This window comes from Symphodus melops (assembly GCF_947650265.1).
Source record: "Symphodus melops genome assembly, chromosome: 19".
Taxonomy (NCBI): domain Eukaryota; kingdom Metazoa; phylum Chordata; class Actinopteri; order Labriformes; family Labridae; genus Symphodus; species Symphodus melops.
The window spans coordinates 4,432,119-4,450,991 of NC_136709.1; the positions used below are offsets into that span (position 1 = coordinate 4,432,119).

An 18,873-nucleotide genomic window follows, 5' to 3' on the forward strand; every position below is an offset into this window, starting at 1 on the left:
TATCTGTAAACATATGAAATCCCCAATATATTTATGAATCTATTTTTAGGTGGGTTACATGATGCTAAAATTAAACCTTTTTGTCACGGGGGAGGCTTAGCCCCCAAGAGATGCACAGGATGTGAGCAAACGTACACAACACATTTCACAAACAGCTAACAAAGACTGAGAAATTAATTATTATTAATCATCATTTCAGTCTGTTTTTTTATACAGGACAAGACAGTGCACAGTAACAGTATGTTATAGATATGTATATCTTATATCCATTCTGCATTCACGTCCTTCTCCTAGCGCTGTTCTATTAGAGTCTGTGTTGTAGTCGTGTGTACTTCATCTTACACACACGCTGCAGGAGTGTGAGCCAGGTCGCAGGGAAAACGCGGACTGGACTCTCAGTCACGTGGGCGGTCTCTATATGAACAAGTGGAATGGATTGGATAAGGACGCACTGAAGAGAATGACGCGATGAAGTGAAGGGAAACTGAAAGATTCATGATCATATTTAAGTAAATAATGACAGGTTATATGATAATTCATTTAAGCTCATATTCTGGCCACTTTATATTGAATTTGTCAGCACGTTTTATAATATATATATATATATATATATATATATATATACTCAACAAAAATATAAACGCAACACTTTTGTTTTTGCTCCCATTTGTCATGAGATGGACTCAAAGATCTAAAATTCATTCCAGATACACAATATTACCATTTCTCTCAAACATTGTTCATAAATCTGTCTAAATGTGTGATAGTGAGCACTTTTGCTTTGCTGAGACAATCCATCCCACCTCACAGGTGTGCCACATCAAGATGCTCATCAGACACCATGATTAGTGCATAGGTGTACCTTAGACTGTCCACAATAAAAGGCCACCCTGAAATGTGCAGTTTTTGCTTTATTGAGGGTCTGGGGACTCAGAACCAGTCAGTATCTGGTGTGACCACCATTTGCCTCATGCAGTGCAACACATCTTCTTCGCATAGAGTTTATCAGATTGTCAATTGTGGCCTGTGGAATGTTGGTCCACTCCTCTTCAATGGCTGTGCGAAGTTGCTGGATATTAGTGGGAACTGGTACGCGCTGTCGTATACGCCGGTCAAGCACATCCCAAACATGCTCAATGGGTGACATGTCCGGTGAGTATGCTGGCCATGCAAGAACTGGGACATTTTCAGCTTCCAAGAATTGTGTACAGATCCTTGCAACATGGGGCCGTGCATTATCTTGCTGAAACATGAGGTGATGTTCATGGATGTATGGCACAACAATGGGCCTCAGGATCTCATCACGGTATCTCTGTGCATTCAAAATGCCATCAATAAAATGCACCTGTGTTCTTCGTCCATAACAGATGCCTGCCCATACCATAACCCCACCACCACCATGGGCCACTCGATCCACAACATTGACATCAGCAAAGCGCTCACCCACACGACGCCACACACGCTGTCTGCCATCTGCCCTGAACAATGTAAACCGAGATTCATCCGTGAAGAGAACACCTCTCCAACGTGCCAGACGCCATCGAATGTGAGCATTTGCCCACTCAAGTCTGTTACGGCGACGATCTGGAGTCAGGTTAAGACCCCGATGAGGACGACGAGCATGCAGTTGAGCTTCCCTGAGACGGTTTCTGACAGTTTGTGCAGAAATTCTTTGGTTATGCAAACCAATTGTTTCAGCAGCTGTCTGAGTAGCTGGTCTCAGACGATCTTGGAGGTGAACCTGCTGGATGTGGAGGTCCTGGGCTGGTGTGGTTACACGTGGTCTGCGGTTGTGAGGCCGGTTGGATGTACTGCCATATTCTCTGAAACGCCTTTGGAGACGGCTTATGGTGGAGAAATGAACATTCAATGCCCGAGCAACAGATCTGGTTGACATTCCTGCTGTCAGCATGCCAATTGCACGCTCCCTCAATGCTTGCGCCATCTGTGGCATTTTGCTGTGAGACAAAACTGCACATTTCAGAGTGGCCTTTTATTGTGGACAGTCTAAGGTACACCTATGCACTAATCATGGTGTCTGATGAGCATCTTGATGTGGCACACCTGTGAGGTGGGATGGATTGTCTCAGCAAAGCAAAAGTGCTCACTATCACACATTTAGACAGATTTATGAACAATGTTTGAGAGAAATGGTAATATTGTGTATCTGGAATGAATTTTAGATCTTTGAGTCCATCTCATGACAAATGGGAGCAAAAACAAAAGTGTTGCGTTTATATTTTTGTTGAGTGTATATATATATATATATATATTTTATTTTTTTTTTCTTCATGAAAACAGGGGGGCTTAAGAACATTTTAGGGGGGCACTGATGATGATCATGCTATCATTGAAATCATCATTGAAAAGGGAGGGCATGTTTATTTCAGTGTGGAGCTCTTTGAGAGACAGAACTTTATTGTTTTGTTTAATGTTCGCAAATAACAGCAAAACACACACTGAATACAACAATGTACAGAAAAAAAGCCATTTGTGCAACGCAAAGCAATCCCCAATCGCTCCCTCATTACCGAGAAAAAAAGCAAGTCTTCACTACGAGGAGACATGAAGGCATCGCCATCAAACTTACTTTGTTGTCTCGCAGCAGCAGCAGCAGCAGCAGCCAATGGGAGGGCGGAGCTGCTCACGTCTCTAATGCGCATGTTCACGGTTGTCCACACGTGGTTTGTGTAAACCACGCACGCAGACTCAAGCAGTGCTTCAGAAATGGCGGCCGATGGAGGCAGCTCTTCACTGCAGCTACCCTGCGCCTTTTCACCTAAATCACGACAGTACTTAGCGCTGTGTGCCCAGGATGGCAGACTTCGCATATGGAACACAGACAGTAAAACACTTCATCAAGAATATGTGCCTTCAGCCCATTTGAGTGCCACTTGTATCTGCATAGCTTGGGGACCATGCCGGACAGTCAAGGTACGTACCTATGCTTTGGGTATCCCTGCTGTTAGCCATAGTGGCTAGCGAGGCCTTAGCAAACTGTCTGAGATAGTTTGACTATAGAGGTGCACATATTGCAATAAAATTACATTACTATTCATATAGTATATTACTAATGAAGCGCATATTCTACTGCTATATGCCAACGCAGACGCTTTCTCGTGTATGACACATACTTGTTTAGCATGTTAGCTTTTAGCTTCAACAGCTGCGCAGGACGCACATGTTGGTCCCACATGGTAGTCCGAAAACATTGGAAATGTCTTAATGAGGTACTGAAGTTTTAACAAGCTCGATAAAATGTTAACATTTGCAAATTTATATGATCCCAAATGTTTTTTATTGTGCTTAGACTTGAAACGCTGCTTGTAAAGCGGTTATATTAATTGGCACGAGCCCACCTAAGCTGCTGAAGCGCGTGCCTCCATGACACTTTGAAAAAGAGAGGTTCCAAGTTTTTTCTCTGTGCACATTGTGGCATTTCTTTGGTAAAAGGAACTGTAACAGGACAAATAAAGAGTTTAAAATTGAACCACAACCACAGGTTTGCTTTTTTAACCCGTCAGTATGTGGCTGTTGTGTTAAGGATTTATTTTACTGCCATACTGTTCACCTTTGGCCTGTTCCTTAAACTTTCTGGCTTATAAAGTAACATTTAGTAACAGACCATTAAAAGACACCATTTGGCTTTATTTGCTGTCACAGTGCAGCTTTAGGAAGTGAAATTAATCAGCGAAGACTAAAGTTATGTTAGTGTAACAAACACACCTCTTAATCTGGTTATTGTATCTGGTGTCAAAGGAAGTGAACTTTAAAGATGTTCTTACAGGAGGGACCGCAGAGGAAGAAGAGGAAATCGGAGGCAGGACAGGTGGAGGAGAAGGCAGACCTGTTGGCGATGGGCACAGCGGCGGGTACTGTTCTCATTTACAGTACAGCAAAGGGAGCACTGCACTGTACCCTGGTGAGTCTGAACACATCCTTGCTCATTCACTGTATCCTACATAACAATAATGACTTCACCCACTGAGAAATGCTTTAGTAATCAGGGGTTCCCCAATCTTTGTCATGCCATGGGAACCCATATATTAGCCTTTAGCACGACTCCTGCTCTTGCAACGTTTCTTTAATCCTTAAACATTGCGATAGCTAATATGACAAATTAAACACACAACTTGTTAATGTTTGCTTATTTATAATAACAAATAATCTTATCATTCATGTAATGTTGGAAAACATGACTACAGTTTCTTTCCCAATTATCAACACTTAGTAACAGTGAACATACTTCTTTCTCTTTTTTCCAAATGAAAAGGATGGTGTAGATAAATGAACACATTTTGATATACAGTGATTAATGACATCATAATGGACATAACATTACAATGTCCCACCAACTTTCCGCAATCATGCAGGCTCCACCGTGTTAAACCCGGGGGGCCAGGACCCTCACTGTGAAGGACTCAAGTGATTTCTTTGCATGTGGAGAACCTCTTTATGTTTAAATGGTTGGGTATAACAGTTGCATTGGTGTTTGATTTTAATGTGCCAGGCTGCCTTTGTAACTGCTGCTCACTCTCTGACATCTTCTGTCCCTGTCAGGATGGAGGCCACAGTGGAGGAGTGAATTGTGTCCAGTGGCACCCTGATGACAGTTTATTATACAGCGGCTCAGATGACACACACATTATAGAGTGGGACCTGCAGACAGGCAAACCGAGAAGGTCAGTGATCCGTTTCACAGAAATACAAAATGGGAATATACAAATACAGACGTAGATGCGCTTTGTGGTTTGCGAATGAGGCCAGTGTGTCCCTAAGACAGAAGATGTCCTATAGTGACATCCTTGTTCACAAATCCATCATCAACTTTGAAAACTGTACTGACTATTTCCTCATGGCAGGTCTCCCCTCTTTTGGTTCTGTCAAAGATAATCTGTGATCCGTTTCCTGCAGAGGGCATGACTAACTCTTATGTTGTTCAAAAGCTTGGATAAAAAACCCGTTGTAGTGAAAGTAGATTTTTGATCCCTATTGAAGAAGTGAAGGTCTAGTGATGATTGGTTATTGTCCTCGTGCTGAATGAACCCTTTTCTGAAGCAGCTGGGATGTTTTGGTTTTTATCTGACAAATGTAGAGCTGAAACGATGACTCGTTTAGTTTTTTTTTGTGCCATCAAAGCTATGCTATGAGTATAAAACCGTTTAATGTAGCTGCAGCTACCTGCTCCTCTCTCCGCTGCACTCTGACTCTTACACACGGACACTTCAGCGCTAACGCACGAGTGCGGCGCGCCCCTTTTAACTTTTAGTCAGCACACAGATGATCCGTGATCCATACGACTGAGTCGGAAACACTTGATCCGGTCAAATGGTCGGATTTTCTCCTTTCACTATCGCCGTGTTTGCAGCATAGACAAAGCAAATAAATATTTAAAGTTTCTCAATTTCCTGATCTGATATGATTGAATCTGTGATTGATTCAACAGAACATAATGCTTTCTCAATTAAATGTACAACAACAGATGTGTAGGCTACACAAAAACACCATTTGTTGTTTCAGCCATTAAAACATGTTTGGCCTGTATTTTTCATCTACCTGCCGCCTTGACCAGTGAATCCAAAAGTTTATTTGGGACCCTGTCAGTAATATGGTGAGTGTCAGCAGCTGTAGAGCAGAGGTGGTTGGTTGAAACAAGCAGGCGTTACCATGGTAGCTGAAAAGAAGCAGGTTTGTAGGGACGATCCAAGATGAGTTAAACCTTAATTAAGCAAAAGTATGATTTATTCGATCGAATACTCGATTACTAAAATATTTGATAGCTGCAGCTCTAGACAAATACTTTTCTTTGACTTATCCCACACATACAAGTTATTAAAACTGCACTTTACTGGACTGACGCTAACTTCAGTGTCGTTGTATCAGCCGTTCACCTCCTGCTGTTTCAGATTCAATTAGCGACAGCTTTCTTGATGAGTGTTTGGTGAAAACTCTGGTCAGAGCCAGTAATAAATTAGAAACCATCTTCATGTGTGCTGCAGTGATAAAACCTTCATCTGTTGTCAGCTCTTTGCAGACGCTATTAAGAGGAAATAAACGTGGACTCAAAGAGACCCTTTCTATGTCTGCCAGCTAATCAAAACTGCTTTTACACCAAATGTCACACTCACAGAACACTCACACACTGAAGAAAAAGGAGAATATGTAAAATGCCCTTCAGTATTAACTTATCACATTCCTAGACATCACTGGTGAAGCAGCAGGTCGTAGTTTTGCTCTAGGACAAAAGCTACATACAGCAGGAGGGGCGTTGATCCGCAGACTTTCTGGTTGAAACAAAGTCATAGTCACCCAAAGGTGTAAAGCTTTGTCTACTTTTTCATATCCATGATTATCAAACTTTAATTATCAAAAATCAACTTGTTAAAACTGGCTGCGTCAGTCGTTAACGTCAAGTATACGTTGTGGAGATCCAGGCTACAAATGAAATCGATGAACTTCAATGACATTTTTCTCCTGACGACTCGGAGCTCTCGTCACTCCTTCATGATATCTGATATCGATCACACACTCCCAAGATGTCAAAAGGAAGAGAGATTATAATTCTGCTGTATGATAAACCTTCACCTAACTGTCTGCACTTATGATCTAACTGTTTGATTTGTTCCACAGTAAGTGGAAGGCTGACCGTGCAGCAGTGAGCAGTCTGTGTGTGAGCCCTGATGGCAAACTGCTGCTTTCAGCTGGCCAGGTTATCAAGATGTGGGACTTGGACACCAAGGAGGTGTACAGGGTGAGTGTCGTCTTATATTCATGTTTGTTGATTTATTCAGCCTCAGCAAACTGTTCTGGGTCTTCACGTCAGTGTGCTCCAGGCAACACTTATTTCTGCTCTTTGTCCTCATTTGACCTTTCTGGAGCAGTGAGGTGGTGATTTACTGAAATCCTCTAAAAGAGTCCCTGAATGAAGTTCAGAAGACTTTCACATTCAAAAGTTCTCTGGGGCAGCAGTCAGAGCTTTTTATTTCTTTTTGTTTTGATGAATCAGATTGAAAAGAACAGAAGATCAAATCTAAATGACAACAGTCTGCATGTGATGTAATGATCACATGACACAACAAAATAATTGTTAAATGAAAAGCCAATGCCTTAATGATCAATGTTAATCAAATGCGTTGATACAGCCCTTCAAATAAACGACTACACTTCATTTCTTTGATTTGATTACTCAGCATCATTTATTTTCCACTCTGAAGCCAGAACCAGTGTGTTTGGGTTTCTTTGTCCTCGGGTACTTCCAGTGAGTTAAATACGAAAGCAGGACGAAGTCCAGGTCTTCAAAACGGTTTAAAATGGCCGCCGACCAAGATAGTTCAGTGCTTTCTGCGGCATCACTGTTATGTGTTAACATAAAATTCAAAAGCTGTCACTGTTACCTGGGTCAGTAGACTTCTTAGACTAAACTTTGGGGCTTCAAAACATTGTGTATGTAAAGAACAACATGATGTATGGAACTTTAAAGTCCCTGTGAAGTAGTCTGAAGTTTGGACTCGGTGCCAATTTTCAAGTCCAATGAAGAGAAACGATGACTGACCTCGACTCCCGCTTGTTCTTCCTGCAGAAGTTCACAGGCCACTCCACAGCTGTGACGACCCTCTGCTTTGCCACCACGCGACCTCCTGACGGCAACGGCCTCTATTTCCTGTCGGGCGCTGCACATGATCGACTCCTTAGCGTTTGGTAGGTTTTATGCTGGTCAGTCACAGTTAGTGAACGGCTCCCCTGGCAGGGTGAGAATGGCGTGCTTTAGTCCATAGAATTCACAGGAAGTTATCTCTTTGTAGGCAAGTACGAGAAGATGGGAAGGACAAGAACTCTGTTGTTTCCTTCACCTTGACGGACGAGCCTCAACACGTCGACCTCGTCGCGTCCAACAGCAAAGAGGAGGTGAGAAGGGGAAATGTCTTGGAGTGAATTTAGACTGTAGTGATGTGAAACATTTACAGGGCGTCGTCTCTATTCTCCGTATCATTTTGCTTACGAACATCTCCTTCTCTGAATTTGTGTGCCCTGCTTGACTCAGGCTGTGAGGATGGCCGTGGTGTGTAAGGACGGACAGTTGCATTTCTTCGAGCACTTTTTAAATGGGTGAGTCTTTGAAACGCTCGAGTTGAATGTTCCGTCTCATCGAACACACTTTCTTCTTTATGACCACGTAGCGTGCTCATGACGTGTCTGTCCCCACAGGCCCTGTAAGAAGCCGCTTTCACCCTCCTGTACGGTGCAGATGTCAGACACAAAAGACTCCCCGATGCCGATCCCTCTTCTGGCTGCCGCTCTCGGAGCTGATACACGGAGCGTGTTGCTCACGTACGGAAATCACCTGCAGCCGGTCGTGGAGCGAGTGGTGAGTGCTTCAATCAAGCTGTAAAAACCGTGCTTAGTGTTCAGAGGATGTACTCTTCTTTTCTCTGAGAATGTGTATTTGGGTACTTTAATTGACTTTTTGTAACTATTATTTTATCATATCAGATGAAAGGTCTTTTTATATATATATAATTTTTTTAATAGAATATCGGAAACCTAAATCTGACATTTTAAGAGTTCAAAGGTCACACCCAGATTTTCTCTCATGTTTTTTATATTTAAGCTTCATGGTGATACTGTTTAGTAAATGAAACCGTATTTAATATAATTCACTTGAGAGCATCTGATTTATTTAAATCAGAATATGTGTAGTTTAGATTTTCTGTAACTGTCACTTTACAAAAAGCTCTCCTCGTTGTTCTGTCAACATTTTGTGTTCTGGGCGGTGACTCGTTTGATTCACCCGTCTTTCCTCCCATCTCTCCAGGAGATCAACACCGCAGAGAGACACATCTGTCTGACCAGAGATATTCAGACCACCTTGTCTCTTTCCATGGAAACCACTGTTTCCAAGGTAACGATCAAGTCTTGACTTCTTTTTAATCATTCAAGTGGGCCGCTGTATTCTGGGCATGTTCTTCTCAACCTTAAGTTTCCAGTCATGTTCCCCTTAAGATAATTAATTCCGGGCCTGAAGATGACAACCTGAGATTGTTTCCCATTCCAGGTGAAAACTCCAATTGTCAACGTCAAGAGCAAAGTGTTGGTCCCCGGACTCCCGGGTCATCAAGCCCCAGTCAAAGCAAGCTCACAGGGCTCGGAGAAGAGGAAAAAAGACACGGACACCAAAGAGGTACAGAAAGTTCTCCACTGCTGTTTACTACGGTTCTCTTTCTCACTCTGATGTTTTCTTTGGCTCCGACTTCAGATGGCCTCTTCGGGCTTAAGGCAGCAGATGATTTCAGTATACAGAAGTATTACACTTGACTGTTGTAGTTTTCAGCTCTTGATAAATACAAAACACAAGACTTACACTCCGGTCCTTTTTTCCTTCAGTAGAAAAATGAGAACAGTGAGGGCAGTAACTTAGTAGATCTCACAAGCAGAGACTTATTGATGGTTTTGGAGCTTGCAGCCAGCACAGAAAGTATTTACGGGTTACAACCTCTGAAGTCTGCTGCCAGAGAAGGGTCAACCTAATCCATAATAAAAGTAGGTGATGTAGAATCCCGTGTCTGAGACACACTTTTAATACTTAGTGCGATCAATATAACAGTATATAACAGGCGCTGTCATTGCGTTACACACCACCTGACACAATTAAAAATTCCTCCGCATTCATTGGGTATTACTGGGGAAAAACAGCGACAACCTTGTACAGCCAGCGCTACATTAAAGTGGCAGAGATGAGACAGTAGGGCTGTGCATCTTTACTGGTCTTTCGATTTGATTACGATTATCCTGTTTTTCGATTCTACGATGCATTGCATCCGTAATTTTCTATATTACTGCGCATGGTTACTTTTTAAAATTAATTAATACAAGCGGTCAGATAAATATGAACTCCCTTCTTTATAAATTAGAAAGTGCTTCAGAATTCATTAACATCAATGTGTTAATAAAATGTAAACCAAAATAAATGAATTAAAATAACTAAAACAAATACTTCTGCAGTCTAGCTGCAGCTTCCAGCAACTGTCCTCTACTCATAGAAAGGACCCTGAATGAAGCAAGCATCAGAAATATGACTCTGAACACAGCAGACAACAGTAACAGAGTATTTCTAACAGTGAATACTAAAATGGCATCAATGCAGCACAGTGTACTCCTTCATCATACAATATATTTAAATGTTAATGTATGGACATCAATGTTGTAAACCAAAATAAATAGCCATGGCCTAGCCTGGCTACCTATATTATTTGTGAAAATGGTCATCCTCACTAAACCACACAGTCTTCGTTAACGTAATGCACCGTTACTGTTAAATAGGACTCAGTAGCAAAATTGACAGTTTTTCATCGATTCTTGGCTGAGCTGGATCCAGTGTTTACTTTATGGTGGCAGGCGTTAGCTTCTCGGAGTGAAAACGGCTAGCATGATTCCTCAACTTAGTCGTATTTCCAAGGCACTTGATTTTTGTGTGACAGACTTTACACACAGCGTGCGTCTTGTCCAGTTCGTGCTTCCTGGTAATTTCGTAAAATCCCAGATGTCCGCTTTCAAAATACAAGGTGCGTTTTTTATTACTGGCTCTCGATGATGTTGTCCTGCTTCCGCCATATTGCACTAGGCTAGCGCTGTTCTCCCACAGTTCAATGCGATGTTGCTACTCAGACGTTTTTTGAACTTTAGAACTTTATTGTCCAGTCGCGACCAGAAAATCAAGGACAATGCGGGGACGCTATAATCGATTATGCTCTGTCAGTGCATCAATGCAGAATCGTCCACGTCCGCATCTCGATGCATCTTGGAAACGATTAATTCGATTAAAACACCCCTATGAGACAGTACGACCCGCGGTCAGAGAGCTCAACTACCGTACTGTAGCTAATAAGAGTGCAAACTCCACAAAGTGAAAACGGAAGGTGCTAAAGGAGCGACACAAGCTGCTCGTCGTGGACTTCCATGAACACAATATATCAGACAGCGTCTTCTCATCTTACGTACAGATGTTGCTTTTAGTCCCGACTTTACATTAATTGCCCAAGAACCAATTATGTAATATACATCTATTTTACAAACCTACAGCAACTGAAGCAGTCATCAAGTTTTCAGCATAGTCTCACATGAACAAGCTCTGACATGGGTAAAAGGCTTTTTAAGTGTTCCTTTGACACTTCAAAATAAAAGCATGACAATCTGATGGCACAAAAGGTCAGACTTCACTTTCCAACAACGATGTGGTACAGTTTTCACTGGATAATTTGAGTCAAAGTTGAGATTTAGAAGTATGTTTTAGTTTAAGATAAGCTTTGGTTAATGTTGGCGTTGATTTCTTAAACCCTTTTTGTTTTACCGTTTTTAAATCGGTCTAACTGGAATGAACAGTCTGATCTGACATCTTCCCAATCTAACCCCCTGTGTTCTGCAGTTGTCGATAGCAGAGCGTCTCGGTGAGATCGACCTGTCCACCGTGTCTGGTGTGAAGGGAGCTCCAAAAGGGACGGCCTCTTTACAGACGGACAACTTTGCAGTTCTGCTGGTGCAGGGCCTGGAGAGCAGCGACGCCAGCATCCTAAATGTGAGTGTTTTTCCCCGGCTGGAATCAAACCTTCACTCTCGTGTCATCGCCCAAAGTTGAAACGGCACACGTTCCAGCAGGCAAAACTTTCAATGACTTGTGCATGCACATTTGCACTGAATTCCCAAAGCATCATTCAAACTGAGTCTGAATATTTCCATCACGATGTCGTGAATTTTAAACTCGCCCTGGGAAAGTCTTCCTAAAAAACCAGCAGATGTTAACAACAGCTTTTATTCCCTCTTACAGAAAGTTTTTCAGACTCGCAAGGAGATGGTGATAAAGAAAACGGTTGCTCGGTTACCGCTCCCTGCTGTCTTACCTTTAGTAGAAGAGGTGAGTCAAGTTTCTGTGAGAGGAACAAAAAAACCGCATACTCCTCCATAAATGTCAAGTTTGTGTGTCTTATTGTTTGACAGCCGGTCTTCTTTGAGCTTCATTGACCTCTGCAAAAATATTGTCTGACAGTTTAGCGTTCTGTGCTCTCCTCACAACCTCTGACTATCATTTCATTTCCTTTTGTGTAGATCACAAAGAGGCTCCAAGGGCACCCTTTCACGTAAGTCGAAGCTCAGCCGCTTCTCTTGAAGGATTCCGTTTTCTTGAGTTAAACTTGTTCATGCACATTCAATATTACTTTTACAGGACACTGACGTATGTGCAACTTTGTCTTTATGTGTTTGAGACAGTCTTATTTCTTTGTTCCTGCAGGGCCGTGTTAATGGTTCGATGGCTCAAGGCTGTGCTCATGCACCACACATCATACCTGGCATCGGTGAGACTCAGATTCTGCCTGTGCTGATGGAAAGCCTCCAGACTCGACTCGTTTTGATGTTTGTTGGCCTCTGCTGTAATCCCTTCTGCACAGATGTACTCTTAAGATCTCAATAATGTGATAGTGATCCCCAAAGCATGGAGACGCGGCCGTGCAAACAGAAGCTGACATACACACACCTCGCATGCTTCCACCTTCTGTCAACATTTACACGGTCACCAACTCCACTGCCAACTTCATTTCCATTTCTTTAACACGTGGACGCTTGTATATGAGGAGACCTGTTTTTCTGTTGGCTACACCTTTCACCTTCACTAGCTACCATGTGAAAGCCCATAGATGCATCCTTTGATGTCAGACTTGATGAATTCAGACTTCGGCCTAACCCTTGTAGCTAGTTTATGGATTTCTATAGTGGAGCTATGAGATGGTCTGTAATATTTGAGTTAATGCACAAACTACAGTTCAAAATTCAAAAGTTTGACAGTATTTAAAATAAAGTAGCAAATGAGTTGTTTTTCTATAACCACAAACCGACTTTTCATCACATCCACCAGACTGCATCGAAAGAGTGCCCCTTTTATAAAACAGGAATGTACCCTGATCCGAGTTTCCTTTATACTATTATAAAGGATTAGCTCGCCACGGTTTGACAAAATTGCACAAATTTGCAGATGAGTTCAGTCGGTGGTAGAACAGTATGTCCCGTGCTCTCAGGTTCAACGACTGGTTTTATGAATGGAGGTGAGAAGCTTTGTGTTTATTAAAAACAAGGATCAGTTTGAAATACGCAGACATAGAAATCCCTCTTACACACATGGCATTAAGATCTTTGCAGCCCGTCTTGCAGCTGTAGTCATTTACTGCTGCGGGCCTCTTCAACCTCTCCATGAACTGTTGAAATGAGACAACCGACCGCCCTCACAGCATACATTAGGAGGGTATTATTTATGGAGGAGGAGAGATCTCATCCAGTGCACCCTTGTGTGTTTTCTGCTGAACCTTTTTAACTGATCCGTCTTTTCATCCCACAGCTGCCAGACCTGGTCACCCAGCTGGGAGTTCTCTATCACATGATCGAGAGCCGAGTGAAAATGTTCCACAAGCTGACGAAGCTGCACGGGAAGCTGCATCTCCTGACGACACAGGTCGGTGTCGTCCTGTTCAAAACGATCCTTATATTTACTTTTCACTGTGGGTGGAGGTATGATTCCCCTCCCTGATGATGACGTGTGTCCAAAGGTCCCATGGAAGAGCAAAATGTTTGAAGCTAAACTCTGAGCTGTTTGCAAAGAGCATGTCTCTCAAACCGTCGACTGGGGGCTCATGTAGCAGATTACAGGTTCATGTATTTCCCCTGTACAGCTTGTGCTGTAGAAAACTTAATGTGTATGAGGCCGATCAAAAACTTCAGGCAGGGCTTTACTGACTCGGTTGGATCACATTTGGCTTTATAATTTTCTTATTCTGGTTCATCGCCTCATCAATTTTTTTTTTTTTTTTTTTTTTTTTTAAAATCAGCCTACATCAGTGTCAAGTTTCTCTTTTTTAAGAGCTTTGCCTTCCCGTGAGCTCTGGTTGGAGGCCTGTCAGTGAAGCATTGCTATCCTATCTGGTTTACAGCATCCCGTGCTGCTTTCTCTTTGCTTTAAAACCAGAAAGACCGAAAGTTAAAAGCAGATCTACAACAGAGGAAATGAAAAGATACTGAGACTTTTCTACTAAAGAATTAAAAGGACCAGCCATCAAAGTCTGTTTCAACAAACTACAGATGCAAAGTCTGCCTTTCAGTGAAATGTGTAACAAAAACAAAACATTAGCAGTCTTCTGCTTGCTTTGTTTCTCACCTTGAGTTTTGACGTTTCTTTTCCACCTCAGCCTCGGGCACAGCTGTCCCACAAGGACGCTTATTGTACCCTTCATATTTGTGACCTTGTCGAGGGAAAAAAAAAAGCACGTCACATTTCTTGAGTGGATTGTGATTTGTTTATCAAAGTGAACAGTCACATTCAACCTCAATTTCAGAATCATTCAGATGCTTCATGAGGCGACAGTATGGTGGAAACTGTGATGTGATTACAACAGGCCGGTCTGTGCAACAATGAAGCTGCTACACTTCTCTCAACAAGGTCAAATTAACGTTTTGTGAAAATTCATAACCTCAAAAATGGATTACGTGAGCGATAACATAACCAAAGAGTCTGTGGCTTAATATGCAAACATGGAGGCAGTGGGGATTGAATATTCTTTATTCAGAGTCAGTCGATGTATTCGTTGCAGAGTCAACTCAAGGTTCCCCCATGTTTTTTACTCTGTTTGGTGTTTCGCCTCACTGTGATTGTATTCTCTCTTTGCCGATTCCAATTTGCTGAACTGTGTCTCTTTCAAACCCACCTGTCATTGGTACGTAGATTCAATAGACACTGAGAAACCTCCAGAGTCGACTAAAACATGTAAATCCAGGCAGAGGACGGTCTCTTTGCAGACGCGTGTACGGAGGCTCAGAAGTGATGAATGAGCTGCGTTTCTTTACTACAAGTCTTTTTGATTTTATTCTGATGTTACAACAGATATAAATGACACCAATGCATTAAAAGTCCAGATAAAAAAACTGAAACAAAACTGTAAGACCTTCAATAAACCCAGGCTTTTATATCATAGCTGCAGTACTTTGTAAAAACTAAAGCCGTATGTTCATGACATAACAGTCATAATTCAACGGAGCTTTAACGCACTTCTTTCCTTTCACCACCAGGTGGCGACAGGTGACAGCAGCAACACAGTCACAGATGTTGACCACACAGCTAAGCTGGTGTATGAGGAGGGTAAGTGTTTGTCCTCTTTTACAGTCAGTGTCTCTTTCTTTATTCCCCAGCTCTTTTAGTTTCTCTTCTGCAGGACTCTCATCTCTGTGCATCCATAACCCAGCTGCATCAAGAGAGGAATGATACATACAAATACATTATGATCTTATTTAAGTCTCTCAATAGCTGCTTCGAAATTGGCTGGCGACCTTCTGCAGTGCAACAGGTCGTGCTCGTGTCCTGTTACGACCACCGATCAGCTTGTCAGTTTGTCTCGTCACTTTGACTGATGCTTATTCTCTCGCCAATTCACCTGAAGTCATTAGCAAGTCTTCACCACGACCGCATTGAACCGGCTTTAGATTTCTCGAGGTATTGTTGCCCATCACTCAGCCGCTCTTGCCGATGCACCGCACGCAAACATGACTCCTGTTGCCCGGCAACCAGACCCACAGCGTTCAGATCCTGCCGTATGAGCGGCACAAGGCCCCGCTCTGTTCACTCTCGTTTCTCATCACCGTACTGTATAAAACGCTTTACCGAGTCACGTAGAAAATTGGCTTTCATGAAATAATTATGCCGCACTTTGCGTTCCGGCAGCTGTCACGTGAAGGTTCATTAAAAGAAACGTTGATAAAAGCAGCTGATGCTCGGGAGGGTGTTCCAGTCCAGTGAGGCTGCTTCACATCAGGCTTTGATGACGGACAGAGACGAGAAGCCTCAGTTAGTGTCAGAGATGTTAGACATTGTGCCTTTCATTGTTTTGTCAGGGTGATTTTTTTTAACTTAGAGTTACTAATAATCATTGCGCTCTTTATGGTGTTCCTGATTGCTCGTATGAGAAGCATAAATTCTGCTTTAATTAAACTTTAGCACCACGTGCTGCTTTAATTACAGCTGCAGTGTAAATGTCTGTCACAATGTAGAGCAGGGTTGAAGCTTGATGTTGCATCAACAATAAGGCTCACGCTAATGAATTAAAAGGTTAAAACACTCTGGACACGACAGTCTGTCAGACTGTTCACTTCTTTCATTCCCCTTCAAAAGATAATTTGTGCTTATTTATTGGACATTCTTTAAAAGAATAACCTTAGTAAAAGAGATCAGTGTTTTTTCTTCTTTCAGTAAGCTTGCAGCTTTTTGCCTGCTTTTTTTTTTTTTTTTTGCTCCGGATTCTGTTTTTAAGTTGAGCGTTTGGTCAGTGAAATGTTCAACACTTTGTATCATTTCGAAACACATCAAAAATAACCTTTTTTGTTTTTCATTATCAAAAAGATAGAAAGAAAGAAGAGAGAAAAAATACTAAAGCTTTGTAAAAAAAAACCTTTGTGCTATTTTTCAGTGTGCAGGACTTTGATCGCACTATTTTAATGAGAACAAGTTATTTCCCACAATCTGTGTTTTTGAAACGTTCATCAGTATCTTTTGAGTTTCTCCAGTAATGTGTTGAAGGTGAGGATTCAGCCTTCAGTATGCAGCCTCAGTTAGCGCTGAAGCTCGCCTGGTTTCTGCTGCACACAAGCTTGTGAGAAACATGGACTTAAGTTTGCACTCTCATAGAGCAGCTCGTCCTGTCCCTTTGACAGTCCTCCATCAGCCCACATGACACTTCAGCTTGAACCTTTTCTTTTCTTATCTGTGAAACTTCAAAAATCTGTACTGTGAAGGACGGTCAGCTCCAAACTCTAATTAAAAACCGATTCTGCTGCAGCTTAGAAAACATCCTGTTCTTTAAAAGCTGCTGTATTCAACTTCACCTACTTACCTCTGACCCCAGAGAGTCTCACTCATTGAATTGATGGGACAATAAAGACGTCACGGTTCATTTTTTCACCTTTTTCTTTGCGTTCACTAAACCGTGTTGACCAGCATGCATTGCTGTCAAATGGCCTTTTTAAACCCTCTGACCGTGAAGGGTACCCAGCGACCGAACAGCGCACACTCTTCTGGTTTTAAAACGTGTCTGTTAGTTTGCTGTGCTTGATGATAACCTCTGAAACATTTTGTTGTTGTTCCTGATATAATCATATTTAGATCCAGCCGTGTAATACCTGATACCAATGTCTGACCTGATGGGGCAAATGGCCTCAAAAAGTCCCATCTGTCATCCCTCCTGTTAAATATGAGACGACGTGATCTCGCTCATGGAATTGTTTCTTTGCTCTCGCTTTACAGAATCATCTGATGAAGATGAAGCCTCTGGTGACGAAGGTCTTCCAGATGAAGAGGATTCAGATGTAAGTCAGGACAAACTGAACTGTGAAAAGTTAGCGACTGTAGGAACACAACAGTTGGACAAAGTGGCTGCATCGAGCCAGTAGGGGGAGCTCTAACTGTTTTGGCTTGCGGGCATGTCCTTTTTTTTCGAGCTGATGTTTACAGACTTACATTATTTTTGGCCCTTTTAGAACTGGGAAGAGGAGGAGGAAGCGAGGGAGGAGAAAATGGATGAAGAGGACGAGGAAGACCCAGACAGCCGAACAGATTCCAAAGCTAACGGAGAGGAAGACATGGATCACGAAAATGAAAGTGAAGAAGAATGAGAGTGATCAAGGAGAAATTGAAACCATACATATGATGGACTTGAGAGAGTTATATATACTTTCATTTTATTTTCCTGCTTTTGATTTTATTACCAGAACAAAGTATGGTTTTACAAAAAAAAAAAAAATCAAGGGACACGTGTTGAAACGCGGGCAGCTGAGACCCCCTGTCTCGCCTCGCCACATTTCAAGCCACATGGTCGGTCATGTCACGCCCCGTCTTTCCCCCGTCTGAGGAACTGATGCAACATTTTGGGGAGTCATGCAAAACATTCTGCAAACTGAAATCAAAGAAACTTGAGTGTGAGCATCCCAGCTCCATCATCTGACGAGTTGGCATCAAAACGTGACAGAGAAGGTCATGTGACGGGGTTCCAGTTTACTTCCACTGCAGTCTGCATTCCAGTTTCACATTGTTATATAAATAGAAATAGTATTAAGTATTATACGACCAGTTTAACAGTAGATGAGGCAGCACTCTGTCTTTGAGTTTTATTCTAACCTTACTCTTCGGTAATCTGGAACCCTCTGATGCAAACACAGAGCAGGTATGGAGCTGGGATTAACCCCGCCCACCCAGTCCTCCATCAGCCGTTAGCTGTACAGGATACTGCTCAACCCAGAGGTCAGCGTACCAGGCTGACATCATGCCCCCTCACTGTGTAAATCTCTGTGTACAGTGAAGTGTTTGTATGAGCTCTTCCCTCTACAGAAATCCTCTGGATTAAATGAACTCCTGTAAAGTCTCCTGAATGCTGTTTTTCTTTTTTTTTTTTTATTCTTTACTGATTTGTTGCAGATCTCTTGTTTTAACTTGATCTTTTCTGTTTTGTTTCTGGGCATGGCCTGATGTCCGCTGCTTGAACCCATGGTCACAGGGACAACTGAGTTTAAAAAAAAAAAAAGGAAATGTGAATTTTGCTCAAATAGGTAAATAAATGGGTTTTCAAAATGGTTTGTGTCTGCTGGGGGAAGTAAAGTCCTTATGACACTTTGTGTCCAATACAGTGAAGCTGAACAGGATGGAGCCGCTTCATTCAGCATGATTCAGCAGTAAATGACAAGAAACCTGTTGATCCTGCTGTTCAAATTGTGGAGAAACATCTGGGTGTTCATGAGTAATGATTTATCTCAAATTCTTTAGTTATCTCTTTAATTTGTATCGTGCAGAGTCCTAAATGT

At 42.2% G+C, this 18,873-nt stretch overlaps 1 protein-coding gene across 1 annotated transcript; it reads left to right on the top strand.

The window, feature by feature from the left end:
- Window positions 1–2,638: 2,638 nt before the first annotated feature.
- On the top strand, window positions 2,639–18,646 carry wdr43 (WD repeat domain 43). The gene is made up of 18 exons (XM_079370426.1): window positions 2,639–2,934; window positions 3,788–3,922; window positions 4,561–4,682; window positions 6,631–6,751; window positions 7,580–7,698; window positions 7,803–7,905; window positions 8,042–8,106; window positions 8,206–8,365; window positions 8,813–8,899; window positions 9,053–9,178; window positions 11,420–11,569; window positions 11,819–11,905; window positions 12,097–12,128; window positions 12,281–12,344; window positions 13,379–13,492; window positions 15,100–15,169; window positions 17,324–17,385; window positions 17,557–18,646. The coding sequence occupies exons 1-18, from the start codon at window positions 2,728–2,730 to the stop codon at window positions 17,689–17,691; spliced, it is 1,959 nt and encodes a 652-aa protein (XP_079226552.1). The 5' UTR covers window positions 2,639–2,727; the 3' UTR covers window positions 17,692–18,646.
- Window positions 18,647–18,873: the final 227 nt, after the last annotated feature.

Coding starts and splice junctions, on each gene's coding strand:
- wdr43 (XM_079370426.1), top strand. CDS start 2,728: ATGGCGGCCGATGGAGGCAGCTCTTCACTGCAGCTACCCTGCGCCTTT. Junction 2,935..3,787: donor GACCATGCCGGACAGTCAAG/GTACGTACCTAT, acceptor ATGTTCTTACAG/GAGGGACCGCAGAGGAAGAA. Junction 13,493..15,099: donor TGCATCTCCTGACGACACAG/GTCGGTGTCGTC, acceptor TTTCACCACCAG/GTGGCGACAGGTGACAGCAG.